A 22,082-nucleotide genomic window follows, 5' to 3' on the forward strand; every position below is an offset into this window, starting at 1 on the left:
GCTTTTAACATCTACAACACCGGGACCAACACTAGCACTGGTGCCTGAGCTTTTTAACAAGCAAGTTTTCTCTACGTCTGCCTGTAACAGTTTGCTCAAGTGGGAGAGCATGCTTTTGGCAGGAAGGACACTCCATTCTAGCTATACATGTCTCAGGAGACTCTCCTTCAGCAAGATCATAAAACACAAGTTCTCAACGGGAATAACAAAAGCTGACATCAACAGTTACTTCAGAGTTTTAATCAGGAATTTTTTAACAAATAATCAGAAGTTTAGATGGACATTCACCTATATGTTATGTTAATTTTAAGCAGTTTTAAGTAATGAAAATTCATGAAATGCAGTGCAGTTGGTTTATGTTGAAAGTCATTAACCCAGCCCTGACCTGGAGCATTAAGCAAGTACAGTCAACTTCAAGGGACAAAATGCATCCTGGAGTTGTTTCCCATCAGTGCATTTCTTCAAACAGTTATCACTTAACCTTCCCAGAATCTCTGCTTTCAAATTTCCACATCAACAGTGCCAGCTAGAAGTCCAGAATACCCAGCTAACTTATGTCTGGCACCACGAGTAAACACCTCCAATACTCTCTGTCTCCAGTTTAGATCTAATCTAAGCTAAGGTCGAGGATCTTCTCTTGGCCTCAGCTGATATGCAAAATTGGGAACTGAAGATATTCAGACAAATGGCAATGACAACTGCCCCACAGAAAGGTATTGCACAAGGATGAGCAGTAAGACTATCCATCACTTATTCATGGCTGTGATTACTTTGCCACATATTCCATTTAAGTTATTTTCATTTTTAAGTTTGGCCAACCATCATTTCAGTGGAAGAGACAAGCTCCCTGCAAGACATCTTCTCACAGACAGGGAGGCACACCAGCATACATACCACCATTGGTTAGGTACCAAATCCATTTTAATAACACAACCCATGAGCCAGAAACCATTAAATCCCTCTTTCCAAAACCAGCTGCATGCAGCTCTCCGGGGTACTCAAAATCTGACTTGTGGCCGGAAATACTTCTGCTTTGTAGCGTTGTTACTCATTCCCGTCTTGAGCATCCACTTCGACTTCATCCTCTGCAGGTACTGCATATCACGCTGCTGAGCAAAGACTGCCCCTTCAGAGAGAAAGGAGGAAGGGAAAGAGGGATAAATGTTTGTGGGATCACTACTAAATTGCAAAACTGCGGGTCTATCCTTCTACATCAGCAATTAGCTATATATTTTCTCTTCATACTAGAAAGCTTCTTTTCACTTTTCTCTTGGGAAAAGACAGTTTCCTCTGAACACCCACAACTGTGGTGAAGGGAAAAAGTTATTCCAGTGCGTGGTTCCTTTATTTCAGAAGTGGATATAGAACACATCACTACTCCCCAACTCAAAAAGTGCTCCACCTGTCAAAGAATGCTTTATGCTACATATTAAATATCAGGAGTAGTGGCTTTGACAGGCAGATGTGATTATTACCCTAGAAACCCCAAAATATCAGGAATTCACCAAATATCACAAATGTGCTGATGAACTGAAGGGCTAGCACAGAAGCTGCAATGGATTTTAGACAAAACGCACTTCCTTTTCTGCTTGGATGGCAGGAATGAAAGGGAATGGAGTGGAAAACAAACTAAAACCCCACAAACATGAAACAAACCCGACTCACGTAACTGTACGGTGATGGTATCCTAGAACCTTACCATCTGCCAAAACCTCAAATTGGCACCTACCTGTCTGACTTGTCCAGCCCAAAGCTTTGTACTGCTGCAACACCCGACCCACTGCTTTCTTATTTTTGGCAACAGCCACTGTTCTTGACAGACCAAACCGTTGCTTGTAGTATCTCATTAAAGAACGATGACCCACTCTGGCACCTATTGAGAGGAGGAGACATCTTACTATGCATAATAATGCAGTTTCTGAAATATGGTAATCGAGCACATTGTGAAAACTGTGGAAAGGTAAAGTGCCAATAAATGTATTTAAAAGGCTAAGGCATTAAAAAGAAGAAAAAAAAAACTTTAAGACTATTACAAATTGAATGCAATTACTTAAGATTTGGTGTAATGCACTTTACCTTAAGGAAAAACACCAAACCACCTCCAAACTCTGAAGAACACTCTTCAAGAGGGCCTTAGCTCAGGTAACAAACAGGTAGTTAGCAGAAAGATTTAATTTGGGGAATAATCAGAAAGGAAATGCTGTTTCAAGTAGCCACTGAAGACAACAGTGACATTCAGGAAGATCTTTCTGTAACTGCATAGCTGGCCACACTTTTCAGAATGAAAGGGGCTGTGGTCCCCTCATATAAAAACACCAGAACAACAACAAAATTACGTGTAGGAGTGCCAAATTCTCAAATACTCTTACAAGGCAAGAGTAGGGTTGTTTAAAGAAATTTATTTCAATGAAGAAGTTTACGGCATCTATTACCAGTGTACCAGATACCACTCTGCAAAAAAAACTACACTAGGTAACTTAAGTTACAATCTCTCCATGTTGCACTAAAGCAAGATAAGGAAACTCTTGCAGTGTATCATGTGAATCACATGTTAATGAACAGGTCAAACAGCCAAAGGAACCCTGTGCCCCAAACCATATTTATATTAATGCTGAAGTTAAATTTAAGAATAAATGCGAGGAGAAAAAAAAAGAAAGAAAAAAAGGCTTCCAAGTTTGTTTAAGCTAATTATTTTCTGTGAAATGACGGACAAGTCTTTAAATTTTGTAGTGAGAATTATGGAGAGGGAAGACAAAACCCCAAATACACTTAATGCAAAATTACTTGCTCCCTTGCCAAAGGAAAATACTTATCACAATGACTTCAAGTAACAGCTATGCCTATGAGAAACCCAGAGGAAGTACATCTTAACACAGATCACGTGCCTACCTGAAGGAAGGATCAGCTCCATGGTGTCATCATCATATTCCAAGTCCTTCTCTGCTGGGAGCTCTCCGGACACCTCCCCATCTTGACCTTCCTTATGATCCGGGTAACTGCTCCTAGAGAGGAGAAGCAGTGTACGTTTTACATGGGGTGAGCAGCCACAGCTGTCCAGACCCATCACACAGAAGAACCTGTGTACAGCTACAGCAACCCACAACCATCATCATGTTTCACCTACACCGGTTTAAGAGTTCTTCCCAGAAACACGTTTCCCTGAACAGCGGCTGAAGACAAGAACCACTCTTCCTCCAAGTTCTATAACCCAGTGCGGTTCTGCTGCTGCTCTCTTAACAGGTAATTATTTATTGTGAAAAGCCACCACCATCATGGTGTTATGCTAACCTAGAAAGGTGGCAAAACAGCTACACAAAATAAGCATCAAAACAGAAACAGCACCGAATTTTAAAAACTAATAATAAAAGATTGTGATGTGATGTAACGTTCAACTGTTCTTTTGTCTGCCCTCAGCTGTGCTCCACTGAAAAAAAAAGTGTCCTCACCTAAAATCATAGAAGTCTGCAAATTCCAATGCTGCATCTCCATCTGTGAAGAGTTTACAGTGGCTTTTGTCGTTCATGTGAGCCTGTACTGCTTCCGTGGAGTAGAAGGACTTCCCCTTTTCATTACACCAGATGCAGATCTTCCCAACACCAATTTTCTCTCCTGCAGATAAAATTGACACTTTTATTGGTCCCTACTCAATAATTAACATCTCAGTGATGTGGCCTTCCCAGCTTGAAGGCAGAGAGACTGAGGAAGAACTTTGAGTCCTTCATATCCAGTAACACCCTGCTGTCGCTATGCCTTGATCATACGGCTCCACCAGGGACAAAGTCTGTGCACTTAAAGAATTCATGTGACTAGGTATGGATCATTACGTACAACTTTCTATCTGATACTCCAGTAGTATTTTATGTTCCTCACTATCACATTAGACAACACACTAGACATTCTTTGCCTAGCTTTTAGCTGTCTCACCCGCTCTGTCAACAGATGAGGCAAGCACTGATGACTCATTAGGTATTCAGAACCTCCCCCAGTATAAGATGGCTCAAAGGCACACTACAGCAGTTGAGTTTTGTCCTAAATTTTGTGTTAGCTGAAAAAATCTCTCAACATTAGAAAAGCATGCAAGACCTACAGGGTACGTGGCCACGTGTTTGTTCAGTAGGGTTTCCCTTCACTCTCCCTAGAAAACCCACAGTCCTCACCATGATCCAAATACTGAACTAGACAGCTTCCAGATCCTACACATATGCAAAAAAACTCACCACCACCAAAAAAAACAAACAAACAAACCAAAAAAAAAACAACCAAAAAAAAACATTTTAAGTTTTATCTAAGTGAAAATAAGCACTAACAGTCTATAATTATCCAGGTTAAAATCAAGAGATTACAGGCATACCCAAGTACTTAATTAGTCCCCTGAGATCCACAAGGTACTCTATGTCTGGAATGAAGAAACTGTGAACTTTTGTCATGTGGGCCACATTCTTCATGAGGGATCTTGAATGGTGGGAACAGAACAAGCAGTCTGTGACTGGTATGGCCCCGACAGCAGGAGCACTTTCAGCTTCTGCCTGCTCCTCCTCTTCTTCTCCCACGCTTTCCATCTCTTCATCAGAGCCAAGGTCTTCATCAGAATCCATATCTTCCCAGCCTTTTCAATGGAAAATTAAGAAAGATTTATTTACTTGATTATTTCTTCCAAGCAAAACAGTTCCCAATTAAGTTAAAAAACAGTTTTCAGAAAATATTGCATTATCTATTCTTACAGCTAAGTGCCACACGCTTATTTCCAGGTGCAAGGTTTTATCATTTCCAGTAAAACTTTTTTTTTTAAAACACACAGCAAAGCTCAAGACTGGTCATAAAAAAAGCTGGCAGGTCTCATTTTTTCCCCCTCCATTTTCTCAACTATTAACACTTAATTGCAGTTTCAAAACCTTTAATTTAATTCGCTACAGCACAAGAACACATGCATGCTTCATTAAAAACAACACAATTCCGTCAGAAAAATGGAAACACTCATTTCCAGCAGTGACTTAGCAGCGAGGGAAAACACACTCCTGTTCACACATACTTCTTCAACCAAGGAGAAGAACAAGCCAGTTCTTGCAGTTACCCAAGATTTACTAACAATTTTACATGCTTGCAAGATTACTGCAGCTCTCAATGCAGACTACAAGCTACAGAGGATTCCCCACAGGTACTGACCATGGGCTTCAGGATTCATCAGGGAGGGCTTTATCTCCACAGGGAAATGCTGTTTCTTAAATTTATTTTGAACTTTTGTAAATGCACAGAGCCACTACCAAATACGATAGATGTTTAAAACCAAGAGAGTACACTTCATCTACATCCTTAATCAGCTGTCAGATGCACTATTAGCTAATTATAATTTGAAAAGAAAAAAAAAAAAAAAAAGGCTTGTGAACCAGGAATCTGCTTATATGGGTAGAGGGATCTAGAAATGGTTTTCAAAGGGGGCAGATGCGGGACAGAGAGCATTTCCCAGTTCCCTGCTCCCACCACCATGGCACGGTGTTTGAGAACAGGCAAAGGGACACTCCCCAGTGCTGCAGGATGCCAATTAAAGATCTTTGCTACAGGATATAGTTTAACAATTTTAATGAAACTGAGTTAGCAGGACGTGTAGGGAACATGCCTGGGCACATACTTAAAAGGCAAATTAACACTGGGAAACCTACCGAGATTTAGCATCACAATTTATGACAAATACATTAATACAAAACTAGTGCAAGCTGCCTTCTTCTTTAGGTGCTAAGCTCCACGTTCAGTGGCATTCGTTCCTTCTCCTGTAGAACAGTCCTATTGCATGCACAGATTCCCCAGAGACTGCAACTGACACTTCACCAGCATAAAAATGCTGTAACAGATGTAGTAACATGCCGCAATGGTTTCAGTACTGAGGTTGGAATAGTATGTTCCCATTTCATTCACTCCTGGCCCCCCTGCTGCTGTTTAATCACCCCATTCCAATGCTCTACTAGATGCCTTTGTGGCCTGCACTGTAAGCCACAGCACTGAAAATGTCTGGTTTACAAATAACCCCTCCTGGGAGTCCCGAAGCTCTGATTATTTCATTTTTCCACTTCCCAGGCCAGCCCCCAGCAAGAGCTGTATCCACACAAGTGGCGAGGGTGGCGCAGCAGGAACAGGCAGGCAGGGCAGCACCTCTTAAACTATTTTTATTATAGATGCCAATGTGCTGAGGAATTATGCCACAGAGTGGTGGTCTAAAGAGCAAACTCACACGTCTAGTCTTGATGGGCAATTAAAAACAAAAGCCCCACTCCCATCTCTTCTCAACAGATCAGTAAAGTGAACCATGGTACAAATAATCCTGATTGATTTTTGTTCATTTCATTTACTTTTCAGAAGTAGCTTCAGGGTAACCTTCTGTGCTGGCCCCGAAATTCCCCTAGGACTTTACGCTGGAAACAGTGCTCACAGCAGTGCTTATATCCAGCCCTCACACGTGTTAGTATCTTGCACAGCTGGCTGATCAGACACTGTAACATGGAGTCCCTAACTGCGAGCATGGACCAGCCTTAAATCCTCTGTTCAGATGAAAACTAAATCAACAGGAAGACCTTATGTAATTAAAAAAGCTGCACTAAAGAAAATAAAAAGGAGGCTTTCATACAAAACCAACTACACAGCTTATGCCCAGCTACCTGTCATCAGCATATTTACTGCCTTACCTTCTTCTGTATCCTCCTCTTCCTCTGCCTGTTGCTTGGCCAGCTTCTTCGCTTGTTGTTCAAACCACTGCAGACGTGGAGGTTTTTCGGATCGCTCTCTACTCTGCGACTGACTGGTGCTTTCCATAGAAACGGGAGAGCTGCCTGCATTACTAGGGGGCAGAGGCGTCTTCTTTGGTGATGAAGATGGCTGAGCTCTGATGGCTTGCTGGATAGCTGCGTTCATTTCATCTTTGTTCACGCTCTCCAGGGCAAGCCCCTTTTCCAGGTTCTTTTCATTCAGTATTTTCACCTTCTCGCTGACAGCTTGAACAGCTTTCTTCTCCAACTCCAGGTGCTTCTTGGACTTCAGGTGATTCTCATAGGCGTTGAAGGTGGAGAACCTCTTGCTGCAAACGGTGCAGTAGGTGGCAGTGACTTTGTTCTTCTCCTCTGCTACCGCTCTCTGCGCGAGGACCCTCTCCTGGAAATTCTCGGCGGTGACGGGCGGCATGTCAGCGACCTTGCGCTTCAGATTGTACCTGTGCCAGTCGGTTTTGTAGTGGGCACGCTGGATGTCAGCATCCTTGAAAGCCACGCGGCAAGTGATGCACGTGTAGGTTGCCATTGCTAGAAAGCGGGGAATAAATAAGTCACGCTAATAAACAACCAAAACAAACCAAACCCATCCTGACAGCACCCATGTAAGGCAGCTTTAGGTGAACGGATCACCTAACTGCACCCCCAAAGGCTGAGCTGTGGCTGTGAGCAATGACGGGTACCACAGCAGCACCTCTGCTGCTAGAGGGGGGCTCCCCGCCTCCGTAACAGCCCTTCAGAAGCCCTGCCGCCTTTCACCACACGCCAGAAACCAAAGGCTCCCACCAGGCCCCTGGCTGACGCCCTCCTTCCCCAACGCGGCGCCGAGCCGAGCCGTCCCCTACACGCGTGGGGCGATGAACCCCGTCTGCACGGGCCGCTGCCAGGGGCCCCTCCGTGTCCGTGTCCGGGTGCGGGTGCGGGTCGGTCGCGGTGCCAGTGCCGGTTGCGGCCTCGCTGCGCCACCAGGAAGGGCCGGGCCCGGCCGCCGCCTTCCTTCCGCGGGCGGGGAGCGGTCGGGCCCCGCCATGCCGCCCCCTGCCGCCGCGGCGGGCCCGGCCCTGGGGGCTGCTGAGGAGGACCCCCACCCGCCCGCCTCGGGAACAAAGCGTAGGGGGAGATACGGTGAAAGATAAAAACTAACACGTATTTTATTAAATGATTTTTTACAAACAATCGATATAGTAATTCCATGTTTACAAAATAGTAATCAAGCTAGGTAAAGTGCTGCGAAATAGTTTAAATAAAGACATTTTGTAATTTTCCAGTTTCTGGTTACCCGTCGGGGCGTTACGGACTGTTACATTGCACTTGGACTACAGTGAGGTTGTTCTGAACGCTTAGATGAACAGTCTGGAAAAGTGCAAAACAAACAGAAAGCAAGTGAAACAAGCACTGTTTTGCATCCTATTTGGGTTAAAATTATTTCCCCTCCTCCTCTGTGTAGAATGATTTTGTTTTCAGGAACAAGACTCATGGTAAATGTCTAGCACATGCACAAGGAGAAGTGCTCTGCATTGGAAAGTGCTTTTATTCTGGACTTAATGCATGTAAGGCCACCAATTCAGTATTGATTACTCAGATGTAATAGCGCACAGGGAAAGTTTGTGAGTACAAAGGAGTGAGCTGCATCCCACAGACGCTGCCCTAACACACGTAGCTTTCTCCAGGTGCGGGTATGTGAAGAAGCCACTGAAAGGCCAGGAGGAACATGAACCACGCGACTGGAGGCAGAGGATGCAGAGCTGCATGCACGTGGGCAGCTCCCGCATTGCACAGATCCCACGAGATCACACTTGGCATTACCTCCTGGTTGCCCGCTCACATGTCCGTGCTCTGCAATTCACAGCCTCCACACTGACTGAGCTGGGTTTTGTCTGTAAATTGTCCAAAAGCAGGCCTCCTATGGAACAAAATTACTTTCCAAAGCCATCACCTGTCACATACTCACTTGCCCTTTTTCCTGCCTTACTTTTTTTTTAATTTTGGAAAATGATGGCAACACTTGGTTGCAAAGACCTTGTGGACGATTGGCAGATTACGTGACAGGAATTTGTATGTAACAGCTATGTCATGGCTGCTGCTAGAATACAGCAAAATGAAAGTTTCTCATATGATTTCCAACTAAAACATGGTGTGGAAGGGATCTCACGAAGGAGAGAAATGTTTTCTTTGTGTTTTGCTTTCCAACTATTGGCAGTGAAATGTATTGTGTCTGAGCAAAGGGTTTCTTACTTGCACTTGCTTAGGAGGGTAGGGGTAACTTTCCACAAAAACTACGCATCTTTCCACTACCTTAGGAGGAATACTAAGTGGTAGAGAATTACCTCCTTCCACAGTATTTAGGGGCTTGAATAAAAAAAAAAAAATAATGTAATCAACTACCATGAGAACAGACAAAATTCAAGACAGTCAAATAAGTAATTATGTCCCCAAGCTTTACTGATTTGCTTGCTTGAGTTTTGCTTTTATTTTCCATTAAAAAAAAAAAAAAAAAAGAGACACATACTTTATTGAAGAAAAATGGATCTGTTTTTCTATGTCGAAACCAGAAAATGGATCATTTACAAAAAGTCTGAGAAACTCCTCCAACTGCTTATCCTTCTTGATCTAATTATTCTAGAAGAGCGCCCCTGTGTTAGGTACTTTTATAACCACAGCATTCTTCATAAAACAACAATAAAGTGCACGCTGTTGCGATGCCACCACTGACAGCTAGTTCGCATGTCTCGTCCACCTGCTTCAGCAAAACTCGCTAAGCGCTGCTGCCTCTCCAGTTCTCCCTGTCCTGGCGCCTGTTGCATCTTCTGGCACCAGTGAGTGCCCTTGTTCGGGAAGCACGCTTGGCCTAGGTACTCTGTAAAGTCCCGCCAGCAACCTGGAAGTTGTACTCTTCTCAATATATAGATTGTCCTATACATGCAGCAGGGAGACAATGTTTTTAATTCGTCTGAGAAACTTAAATGGCCTTTCAACTTATCGATTTCTCAGCAAAAGCCTCTTTTGTTTTTGTTTTTCCAAATGAGAAGGACAGACTTAGGGAAGTTGTAAATGAAACTTAACAACTAACAGTGTGAAAGCGACGTGGCCACATTTTTAAAATGATTTCCAGTATCTTGCTTTTAATGTTAAGATGTTACCATTTCAAAAGCTGCATCTTCTGGGATCTACATCCGGCATCTGCTTATTTCAAAATGGATTGGATAATGAAGGCACAGGCTCACTTTTTTACTGGTAAAGGACAGCAAACACGATCAATATGCATTACTGACACAAAAGCACAAGCAACGATAAAGCCAGTGTCAAAAATTATCAGCATCTTTTCTTTAGCTACAATCTGTTTGGCCATCTGCCTACTTTGTCACCTCAGGAAAAAAAGAGTTAAACACAGGTTTACCTACACATACATGTTGGTGAACATTTTTTCACTCCGTTGCTGTACTTTCTGAGGGTCCTGGATGACAGTATTCACCTCTTAAAATGCCAGCAAATGGAAAATCACTTTAGTAGTAGTAGCAGCTGACATGGTCCCTCGACTCTGCTAACTGTTTACATCACATTAGAAAAACTAGCTTTACTTCTTCCTACTTCTTTGATTACTATTGCTTGGTATTACAGTTTGATTATATTAAAGGTGAACAAAAAAGCCCTATGAAAAATCAAACAAGTAACCTGCTTAAGATCCCATGCCATTCACTGAGCACACATGGGGTTTAAAATGGCAAATAATTTAAACAAGTTCATTTTTATTTTACTAGTTTAGGTGCCGAGAAGATTCCGAGTGACTTCTATAGCGAATGACCGCACTGAATACTTTAAGTGTATTAAGAGATCCAGCTTGCAACACAACTTTTGTTGCAAGTGATGGCAGCTGTTCCGGGAAAAAAAAAAAAAAAAAAAAAAAAAAAAAAAAAAAACAGAAGAAAACAAAACAAAACAAACAAACAAAGAAAAACCCACACAGAATCTTGAATTACAGAAGTGGCAGCTAAAGAAGCCCTTCTCTTTGCCTCTAACTCTTTTATCTTCCCTAATCCAAACAATAACTACCCCACCTGCTCCCCAAAAGGCTGTTCAGTTTACATATTAACTTTTAAATATAAAAATGTGTTGGCTGACTTTACACAAGCAATACTGCCAAGGACCAGACTCTATCAAGGAACACAGCAGGTGGTCAGTCAAATAGCGTGCCACGTTACAACTCTACAAGCCTAAAACAGCAAAAAACGTGGAAATGCATCACCATATCCAAAATAATTCAAAGATTTTAAGTGTTAAATCAAGTCCGCTGATGACAGTGTTGCACACAGTTAAACTAGAGTTCTGCTGGTTACCGTGTTCATAAATAGTAGATGCACTATACCTAATAATAACTGCAGGGCTCCATACTTCTCAGTATGACTGACGGAGGCGAGACTTAGTTAATCTCACTGCGATCCTCTGATAACTCATCCTCGCAGTGTGAATCATTAAGATTGCCGGCCAAGGTTGGCAACTGAGAGTAAATAAGTTGCCGATGTTGAAACTTTGGCTAAGGACCCCAAAATGTATGTTTGGCAAAAAGATTAAAAAAAAAAAAACCTCTTCCCCAAACCTTTTGAACAACTGACCTCCGACACTCATCTGCAACCAAACAGTGGATAGATAATTCATTTCCATGCTATAACATTGAGGTTTAACTACCAGAAACATTAAACTATCAGTATCAGCTGATATTTATCCAGTTAATTCACTCTGCATAAGGGAAATTATTACAACACATCTAAAGTGATAGTTAAAGCTTACAGCTCAGAATTTTCCTTTTTTGCATTTGATTTTGTGTGTGTTTTGTGTTTCATTTCTTCTGTGTCACCAACTGCAATTCCCAGGTTAATGATTTCCAAGCAGATTTGAAAGGAAGCCTGAAGACTTCTTTTTCTCCTGGGATTCTGCTTCTTGGCCTTGTGAAAGTCCCAATTCTTTCTCAATTTGCTCAAGCTCAGACTGGTCAAGCAGTTCAAAATCATCGGCTTCCTCTGTGTCTGTCTCTTCACTCAAACTGGGCACTGCATGCGAAGGAGCTTGCTGTACAGACTGCAACTGGTCTTTGATGGCAGCAGACACTGCAGCTGCGATGACATCGCCAGCAATTCCACTCATTAAATTAAAGGTTTGGTCACTGGTCAAAGGCAAGGAGAGCCCTGCAGTGGATGGTCTCTCTTTACTCTGTCTGGAAGAATGATCCACCTTGAAATATGTTTGTTCTTTTTTTCTCTTTTGCTGGATGGGCATACCAATGCTTGAGTCATCATCATCGTTTGTTCCTGCACCATTTTCTAAGGAAGGGAATTCTGCGAGATCTCTAGCAAAAGCTTCCTCGTGATCACTAGGTCGGTCAAAATCTATTACACAGGATTAACAGAAGGAAACAGCATTAGCAAACAAGAAACGCTTCCCCAAAAAAGCAGCCAAGTGTAAAAATGCAATTAGTAAATTTTCCTTTGAATACATTTACTATTTACATATACTATTCTGTAGTCTTCTGTAATCCTAATGCAGAGGAGCATTATCTTACATTTAAAATAAAATAAAAATCTACTTCAAATCAACTGGTATCAACCTGACTTTGAATTTGGGTTCATAGTGTGTGTGAAAATCATTCCAGTCCCAAAAAAGAGAAGTAACACAAGCATTCAGTTACATTACATTTTCCATTTCAGTGACTCCACATTAAAACTTTCTACCTAAAGTCAATTTGCAATATTTATGTAGAGATTTGGAAAAAGTGTTTGAGAACGACTCTTTTCAATAACATTTGAAGAAAAAAAGTGGTATTTAGCTATATAAAAAACAACCCATGCAAATCTTCAGCACAGCCAGTTCTAAATACACCAATCACCTCAAGTGCTAAAATTTATAATGTGTGAAGTCTTTAAACTCCTTTTCTTCACTATATATAGATATATTACAAATACGCGTATATGACGGTATTACAGACTTTTAATAAGCTTTTAAAAAGTTTAATAAACTTCTAATAACACATTTAAATAAAGATATAAAAACAATGTAAAGACTTAATTCATAAACTTTTGCTTTCACATTCAATGCTTGTACTAAATAGAAGCAAGAAAATGGGAACTCTACAGATTACTGGTATACATGTAGTTTCATGTTTCAAAAGGATAAAAAGCAGAATGTAAACACATAAAAGACTTGATTTTAATGACTGTTTTAATAGTATGTTATTAGAAATGTGGAAAACATATTGATTACAATACACGGCCTGTGGAATATGCCTTAATGAGCATAAGGGAATACTTTGGTCTAGTAGACAGTATATGAATGTAAAAATAAAATATAATCAATTTGAACTTACTTTCTATGAAAACAAGCAATATGAGCTTTCATAAGGGCTAAGGAAATGAATCCTAAAAATGTCTGACACATCAATTTCATCATTTTTCCCATTTTCTTTGGGAAAAAATAGGCTGGAAAGGTGAGGAAGAAGGGTTATGCTGTCTGCAGAGTGGTGGCTCAAATGCACAGAGCTTTGACAGGAGATATGACAGTCCTCGGGTGCATCCCATCTGGTCTTGTACTTGTGTGCATGTCCAATTTGCTGAAGGGCTCATAGGGGAGAAGAGTGGATGTTTATTTTTAACTTAACAAGGCCTTTAATAGAGTTTCACACATTATCTTTACAGCCTAATTGGTGAGTGAACTGGGTTGGCGAACTGCTTGGTGTGTGGAAAATTGGCTTGAACACCAGCTCAAAGGGCGGTGATCAGTGCTACAACATCCAACTGGGTGGTGGTGTCTCTCAAAGGTACAGACACCAACACTGTTCAGTGATTTTATTAATGATGTGATGACTGAATGTAGCGCACTCTCAGCAAGTTCACGGACAGCAAGGAGCCGCTGTGGGGCAGATGCATTTAATATTCTGGAGGTCAGGGCCCACAGCGGGACCTCGACAGGCTGGAGAAATTAATTGGCTGGAAAGGGATGTCATGAAGTCCATCAAAAGCAAAAGTGAAATGCTGCATCTTTGATGGAATAACGCATGCAGCAGAACTAGCTGGAAATGAGACAGAAAGTGGCTTTGAAGACATTCCAATTTATCATTCCATGATCGTACGATACTACTTACAGCTTGAAATATTAAAAAAAAAATTTAAGTTATTAACTTGGCATTTATAATGTTGATAAGTATTACCACCCTACTTGCCATTTTCATTGAATATCTTCCTTGAATAGAACTTCAAGACCAGAAGAGAAATAAACCCACACATAAGATTGCACCAAACTACTGCTGTTCTTAATATTTATTTGGGCAACGTACTAACTGAAACTTTGGTCTGTAAAAAGTACGAATTTCAGGATCTAGTCAAGATCAAGACAAGTGCTTGAGAATCTCTTCCTAAGTCTTAGTTTTTGTGTTTCATTCAGGTTCATGGCTGGATGACTTCATCAGCATTCTAGTATCCAGAGCCTAAAAATACTTTCTTTAATTGGCTGTTTAGCAATTCAAAGTATTCACTTCTTCTTCCTCAGCCTTTATTCATATTGTTTACACCAAAAAGCATTGATACGAACTTGTTTGCTTAAGAGGTCTGATGGAAGAGAGAGCTAAGTCTGGCATATATCCAGATGTGTCTGTTTTACTCACCACTAGTTATGTATTTAGATGCTTAGTTCACTACTTCATTATTTTTAAGATGAAGACAACTCTCATAGAAGATGTATCCAAAACAAAATAAGCACTGGAACTAATTCTAAATTCACTGTAGGGAAGAACAAACAAAACCAAAGCCAAACCCCACTTATGTCCTCAAATTCTCTAATAGTTTTCAGATAACTTACACGAGTGCAATTCATTGACGAAATAGATGAAGCCACTACATACCATCAGATGTGTCTGTCTGTGGAGAATACCCCTCGGATAAGTTAAAGGTCCCGTTATCAGTCCAAGATACTTCTGATACATCTGTGTCAGACACTGACAGCTCTTTGGCAACAACTGCAGGACTAACCTACATACAAAAAAGTCCCATACATAGCATTCTTATACTCAAATAATTCACACAACAGGAAGCCAATGCTTAGATAGTGAAAAAGAGGTCTCTTGCATGTCACAGCACTATACGTTGTCTCCTATTTAAGCTTTAATTGTAGAAATGTGAAAATAACAGTATAGAATACTTAGAAGTAAAGCATCCCTCTTCTTAATTGAAGACTGTTTTAAGCTAAAGAAGCCAGAAAATTCAAATTATTCATTGTATAGGACTTAAGTAATATCCTAGTGTAACAAAAGCAGAATAGGTTTGCAAATACAAACTACGCATAAACAAAGAAATTGTAAAAAGTTGCATTGAAACAAAAAAAATATCCATAAGGCAATCAATAAATAGCTAAATCAAAAAATCATCGTCCTTTATGAATTTATCCAATAACATCTGCAACAAGTTTTTATCTCCCATGACATTTTATTATTATATTTTTCTTGCATAATACAATAACACCTTCAAAGCAATCACTGTTGAAGTCAGGTTCTACACACGACTGATCTAATGCTTAAAAACTTAAGAAGACTGATATGCTTAAGAACTTCTACAAATCCAAATTATTATTTTTTTAGTCAACTGATGTTCCAATTATAAAGGAAAAATCCTTTGCCATATAGTTACTTAGAATATTAAATGAGAAAGGAGGCGTTAAATTATTCTCATATATACCTGGAAAGATATCTGTAGATAAAATAATGATTTACACTATCATTGAATATGATCTGAAAAGTCATTAAAGAAGTATCTGACGAACAATGTGGTCTTCTATGAAGATTTCCCTTTTATAATTTCATTTGATAAAAATTACCAGCAATATTACTTTTGAAAATGAAACAAAAAAACAGTGCCTTTTCTATGAAATTCTGGTTTAATCATTCTACAGCCAATATAAACTAAACACATTTTTAGTTTAGTAGGCCAAAGAAACCATTATCTTGAAGGCCAGAAGTCACAAGCGCACCAAATTAATTAGTATAGGTTTAAAGATGGAGACTACAAATCACTTTTAAGACATACTTAGTTCAGGAACAGAGCCTCCTAGAGAGGTTAAAGTCTTCCACAGAAAACTCTCCATTATCTATATAGAGTTTAAAAAGAAGATAGGGCTGACTGAAAAAAGTCACCTTAGGACACAGGGCTGATATGTCTAATTCACTGTCATCTTCTGTGGGTTTTGTTTTTGCTGTTTCTGAAAGACAAAAAAATATTTTTTATCCTACTCGTGACAATGGACTTCCAAGTTCTGCGTGTGTGCTATCACACAGCTTGAGTACAGCAAACTGTCACCTGTTGACATTGTCTGTCATTTATGTAATTATGCTACCAAGGTGAGAAGAAAAGGCTGATCAAAAGGCTAGATATTTATCAAAATATATTATGCAGCAGCCAAAGCAGGAGAGAGAATGTTGCTTTGAAATGCATTCCAACATATTTATTTACCTGTTTTGTACTTCCTTCTGAAGCCTCTGTTGCTCACACTAATATAACGTGCCCTGGCAATATATTTTTCAAATATAAACTTTTAAATAAATATATACCTTTTTAATATAATCTTTTAAACTACGCTGCCAGTACAAGGCATAATTGCAACATACTGTTAAAACATAGTTATTCCAACACATTACTTTTATATGAGAACATACAGTTTTCTGGATAATTATGTTTAGTCTTAATTCACAAAACTTTCCTTTGCACCCAGCTATACTGCTTTTGTAACATTTATATGCAAATATGCATATAAAGCATCTCTGAAATCTGGCAGGATGTTGCTCCTAACAATGAACAGAAAAGTAATTTTCACCTTATCATCTCTCTCTCTCTCTCTAAGAACAGTCTCGTGAATATTTTAAACTAAGATAGGCCAGTAGCACTGGAAAGCACAGTGACATTCTTCTTGGTTGCCAGTTTTTACAAGTTGTTGCTTCCTCTCTTGTGCCAGTACAAGGGTCTGTGAACTCAAGAGCAGACCCAAGTGGTGAAGCAAGTTAAGGAGCTTGCCTGGGTTAAATTAAATTGGAGGGTGACAGGCAGGAAAGCATGACTTACCTGGACCATTTTCCCAGAACTGGCTTATGAAATTTATGAAACAATAGTCTGATCTCTCTCTCTGACAGACTCACTTAAAACTAGAATAAGGTGGAATAGTGCATGAAAAAAAAAAGACTAATGCATTGATCTATTTTTATTTCTAACAACTACTGTACTATATGCAAGAGATACAAAAAGGCAGATGGTTCCACTCACTGTGTGCAGGAACAGCACACCGTACTGTGAACTGCTATGAGGAATGCCCATTTTAAGATAGGAAATCTACTGATGTGAATCTAACTAAAAAAGGTTAGGCTACCTGAAAATAATCTGTGTACAACTACAATTTGGTTTTAATGATCAAAACTAGCACACACAAAAAGGAAACCACAGACAACCTCATTCACATTTTTCTTAAAACAGCTTTATTACTTAAAATCTAAAACTATCTGATGTTAGAAAGAATTCATGTGAGATACGTGAGATTTTGTTTTAAACCCTTGTCTATCTAAAAACTTTCATTAATTTGTAGTTACTATTCTACTACAATTCTTAAATGTTTACTGAGTATTTGGGGAAGAAAACAACCCTTTTTTTCCTTGTTGCTGTTGGGAACAAAACAATGCAGATTTAGATGCTAGAACAGAATTCAGGCTCTTATTGAAAATTTTGTGATTTACTATTTTTGTATCCTTGAGTGGTTCTCTGTCCTGGATGAGTTTGCCTTATCTAAAGAGAAATAAGCATTTCATACTGTACATTAAGTAGCATTTTCTGAAAATCTACAAGCAGTACAGTTAATCATGTATAAAGAGAACCATCGATCTTGTCTTGTTTTCTCCCACGAAATCTTTTTTTTTTTTTTTTTAAACTATACCCAAATGTTTGACATACTGGCATACAGATGTTCTGACTACAGATCATAAAGCTTATAATGGTAGCCAGGTGCAAAGCACAAAACACCTTTACATTTGATGTCAGAAGACAAGCCCAACTGTGTGCAGGGTGAATAAAAAGGTCTTTGCATACAGAAATATATGATTTGGTACTACACTTAGTTACTCACCGGATCTCTCTTTTTTCTTCTGGTTAATGTATTCCACTATTCCAAAATCTAGTTTCATCAGAACAGACTTGATTTTGTTGCACAATTTCTGTCCAAATTCATTGCACTTGAGGAAGGGACATAAAAAGGCACACAATACTGTGATAAAAATAAAGACAGAAAATTTATTGAAATATTGCTTTATAATAAGTTAATAAATAAAAATTAATGTGTTGTTTAAGATAATTACTAATTTTACATAACACAATTTTGCATAAAAAAGACACGGTGAAATCCCCATATCTGATGAACTGTTAACATCAAAGCCATTTTCTAGGAGCTATTTCTACTCATCACAAAACAATACCATTGCATTCATAGCAAATTACACTTTTCATAAATTGTTCCTTACTGGAACTAAGATCACTGTAATATTTATCATTATCTTGACTTAGTCTGACTTTGACATCTCTACCTGAGATACATAGCTATACAACATTATGCCAAAATCAACAAACTGAAAATACTTGTAAGCTGACTTCCAAAGGACAAATAACATGTTAGAACCTACATGTATGTGTATATATGTGTATACACACACACACACATATATATAAATACTACTCCCTATATGTACTAATGACCACATAATGAACAAACCATGTACATAAATCATGAATAAAGAGAGACTCTACTTACACAGGACATAGGAGAGAACAACTCCAGGAATGTAACTTCCCAAGACAGTGAAAAATGTACATATACTGCAGACGAGTAGGCAAAACTGACAAAGACATTAAAATTGGCCATTAATGCTTCAATTTTTATAAATATTTATATCATTTTGCAAAAGAATAATTCTCCAGAATGTTTGATTCTATATGTAATACAGAATGCAGTGGAAAATAATATATATGTATATATTTAATTAAAAAATTATTTAATGCTTCTTGTAAATAAGCACCAATTGTGCATTTTGGCTCATCAGGATGTACTTTCTTTTCTATTATAAAAATATGCTATTTTTGTTCTCTTGTTACTGTAAAGGTTTAACAAGTTCACAGTTACCACTAGAATTGCTAGAAATTACTTAGCCTTCATTACACAAAAAGAGCTTAGCACTTAATCTGCAGGAAACAAAACAAATCACTAACTGCAATTTTACAAAATGCGTACTTGCTGCATGCTTTCAAAAACCAAGAAACCCTTCCTATGAGTAGGACAGTTGTGTTATTTTCTCTCTCAAATGAGAGTAAGTATCCTTGAGTGGTTCATCCAAGGATACATTCTCTTGATGGCTGTTGGACACTCCACATCCCCATTAGGACAAGACTGAGCTGAATTTTAAACATAAAACCTGATATTCAACCTCTGCTGTGACTGAGACATAAAGTGTATCTTTCTGAAACATACAATGCTGAATACAGACCCGATCTGTTCGAAGTTTACAACAATTTTGCACACAGCACCTGTGTCTAATTTGCTCAAAATTAGAAAGTAGTGACACGTCTCAGAGAATGAGGTCAGGAAAAAGAAAGGAAAATGTTGTGAAAGTAAGCTTTTCTAATTCACAATTAGATATATCTTAAAGATACAGTTACTTCGTCATGTTACTACAGGACAAAATTATAGTACAGTGTATACTGACAACACATTTCCTTACCTCAGTACACACCAACTTCTTTTAATCATAACTTTATTATCTAAGCCACATCATCACTTTTTGTGTAATTCATACATCTTTGAAATGTATTTGATCCTTTTGCTTGATCTGCACTTTCACTCTAAACTCCTAATATTTGCATGCACTACTACATAATTCTATTTTGCTAATTCTGAACGGTTGTAATTCATGAAAGATTTTGTACCAAAGTTAATTGTGATCAAAAGAGGGAAAGATAATATTCTTATTTTACATTTTTATATTTGGCAATACGAATGTAAAAATTAAATTTACATTTTCCAGTACTATTGCCATTACATACTGCTACATGATTTACATTTTTCTTTAAAAAAGAAAGCTGTCTCATGTTGGGCTACAACTACATAATCATCTTCTTCCTATTAGGAAAGAATAAGCCTTATTCTTGCTTGCCTCTTCATGAAATGGGGTTCTCCAGCTCAGTCTTTCCAGACTTAGAGAAAAAAAAAAAAAAAGAAAAAAAAAAAACAACTAGAGTTGTATAGAAGAAAAAATTATCAGAATAAAATATGAAGAATTCTATCACATAATGCATATAATACAGCTATTTCTGAAAACTACAATTATTTGGAAAAAACACAGGCACGTTTAAGAGCTTTTTGTTTGGTTGGTTTTGTTTTGCAAATTATTGTTAAATCATGATGTTTTAAATTGCCTTTCCATAAAAAGGCTGGTGAGGTTCCAGCAGCTAAAAGACAAGGAACTATATTGCAATAAACTTTACTGTGGGCACTTTTTCTTGCTGTTTACCTACCAGTGATTTGCACAGGTAGCACTTAGCAGAAATTCATGACTGAATGTGTGTGTTTTGCTTTTCATTGTTTTTCTTTCTTTTTTTTTTTTTCTTCCACTTTTGTATCAAATGGTATCAAATTATTACTCTTACTTGGAAGTGCTTACCTTGCCAGGGTTTTGTTCCTTGAAGTGGGACATTTCTTGAAGAAATACAAATAAATTCATCAGTGTTTCTGAAATGCACTGATTTATTCTGAGTCTGTAGTCTTGCCTGGAACTGATGACTTCCCAGCTAAGTAAAACAAACACAAACACCCAACAACTTTGGTTGTAGCTCATAAGAAAATTAGAGCTGGTTAAAAACAGCTTCTAAGCCAACCATGATATACATGTATTTTATATATTTTTTTCTTTACATGTTGTAAAAGGTATAAGAATTCACAAGCATTCTGGATTTTCTGTTGAAAGTCAGGGTTGCTTTTGTCTACCCTTTCTATTCTCAGTGCACCACACTGGGAGTTGCAATGCACACCTCCCTAGCAAGAGCAACAGGGTTACTTACACAGCACAACGAGATAAAGGTTGAAGGAAAATGGGCTGGAACTCGAAGGGTGATTTACTGGAAAGTTACACATATAATTGCACAGACTAAAAGAGATATATTGATTATTCCTAACAAGATAATCTTCTGATTTGCTCTTCTTAGCAGGGCTGTGGTTATTTGCTACTACTTTTCACCCAGTTTTGTCAGCATGCAGGACATACTAACCTGGCACTCACTGAAAAAACAGTTATTAAAAGGGTCAAGTGGCCTGAATTAGCAGCAGCTTTGATCAATGAATCATAATAGCACGTAAAATAACATAGCCCACGCATGGGCTACATTACAATGGGTTTATTACACTGTAATGTCAAATGTAAAGAAAGGTTTTGGATTACATTATTACCCCAGATTTCCTGTCACAGATTAATAATGAAACTATGCAAATGGTAGCTAACTCTATGCAGAAATGTGTATTTCACTTTTTTCCCAACAAAAAAACAAATTGCCATTTATACATTTACAGTCGATAACCCCAAAGGTATACCACTTCTATTCTGTAAAATGACAAAAGAAAAAAAAAAAATGAAATTCCTCTGAATTTCAAATCCAACGTCTCAGCAAAAGGTCAGTTCTCCTTGAAATCTGTAACTATCATTTCAGCCAAAATCTGGAAAACTTATATTTTTTTCTCTGCCTCTATTTAACTTCGCCAACAACGTGCATGCAAGCTGTGTACAGCAACTTCGCCACAAGGTGGTGATACAGCAACAGCAGCGTCCGAGTGAGGTTTAGAAGCCATTTTATACGGAACTTGAATAGCATTAAAGGGAGGGGAGGCAATATTCAAACTGTCACAATGCATAGAGAAGCACAAAACACAGCTTTTAGAAAAACTAGTATTTCAACCACGGTGTAAAACTGATCGAAGTTTAAACCCAAACTGTTGCCCTATTCCTGGTGTTATTCTAGTATTTATTATAATACAGTGTTTGCCATAGTATTGAAGTAGTGTGATTACCTCTTACATTACTGAATATTCAGTGAGATTTTTTTTTTCATTAAGAAAAACCACAAACAATTTTAAGTAGTGTATCTGAAAGCCACAGGACAAGAATCTCATACCTTGGACAGAACAAATACTGCAATATTGAGAAAATGCAACACATTTGCCAGCCATACATGGCACTGCATGCAGGTGCTTTCCTCTGACAGACGATGTAGGATGTAGCTA

At 38.7% G+C, this 22,082-nt stretch overlaps 2 protein-coding genes across 5 annotated transcripts in view; both read right to left on the minus strand.

The window, feature by feature from the left end:
• Positions 1–220: 220 nt before the first annotated feature.
• ZNF622 (zinc finger protein 622) lies at positions 221–7,725 on the minus strand. Of its 2 annotated transcripts, none has more exons than XM_082754808.1 (7): positions 7,598–7,725; positions 6,675–7,283; positions 4,352–4,606; positions 3,447–3,609; positions 2,890–3,002; positions 1,730–1,873; positions 221–1,126 (listed from the first exon to the last, which is right to left on the minus strand). In XM_082754808.1, exons 2-7 carry the CDS (start codon positions 7,279–7,281, stop codon positions 999–1,001), a joined length of 1,410 nt encoding a protein of 469 aa, XP_082610934.1. In that variant the 5' UTR covers positions 7,282–7,283; positions 7,598–7,725; the 3' UTR covers positions 221–998. The 2 variants fall into 2 exon arrangements, with proteins under 2 accessions (XP_082610934.1, XP_082610933.1); XM_082754807.1 differs by having other exon boundaries at positions 7,539–7,713.
• Positions 7,726–7,878: 153 nt separating this feature from the next.
• The window catches only part of RETREG1 (reticulophagy regulator 1), a 63,971-nt gene continuing 49,767 nt past the window's right edge, over positions 7,879–22,082 (minus strand). For 2 of the 3 annotated variants that reach the window (XM_082753100.1, XM_082753102.1), the window contains 6 exons: positions 20,473–20,599; positions 18,570–18,654; positions 17,892–18,029; positions 15,922–15,986; positions 14,638–14,764; positions 7,879–12,133 (listed from right to left, as the gene is read on the minus strand). In XM_082753100.1, the coding sequence (XP_082609226.1) occupies positions 11,622–12,133; positions 14,638–14,764; positions 15,922–15,986; positions 17,892–18,029; positions 18,570–18,654; positions 20,473–20,599 (1,054 nt within the window). In that variant the 3' untranslated portion in view covers positions 7,879–11,621. Of the gene's footprint in view, positions 12,134–13,107; positions 13,359–14,637; positions 14,765–15,921; positions 15,987–17,891; positions 18,030–18,569; positions 18,655–20,472; positions 20,600–22,082 lie in introns of all 3 variants that reach the window. The other variant, XM_082753101.1, reaches the window with a different exon arrangement.

Source organism: Aythya marila (assembly GCF_965140915.1).
Source record: "Aythya marila genome assembly, chromosome: 2".
NCBI classification, from domain to species: Eukaryota; Metazoa; Chordata; class Aves; order Anseriformes; family Anatidae; genus Aythya; species Aythya marila.

What these genes read in the sequence shown, in the direction of transcription:
- ZNF622 (XM_082754808.1), bottom strand. Translation starts at nt 7,281, where the DNA reads ATGGCAACCTACACGTGCATCACTTGCCGCGTGGCTTTCAAGGATGCT. An exon ending in GGGACTAATTAAGTACTTGG is followed by an intron (nt 3,610 to 4,351) that starts GTATGCCTGTAA and finishes TTTTATCTGCAG; the next exon opens with GAGAGAAAATTGGTGTTGGG. An exon ending in GGGCTGGACAAGTCAGACAG is followed by an intron (nt 1,127 to 1,729) that starts GTAGGTGCCAAT and finishes TTCTCTCTGAAG; the next exon opens with GGGCAGTCTTTGCTCAGCAG.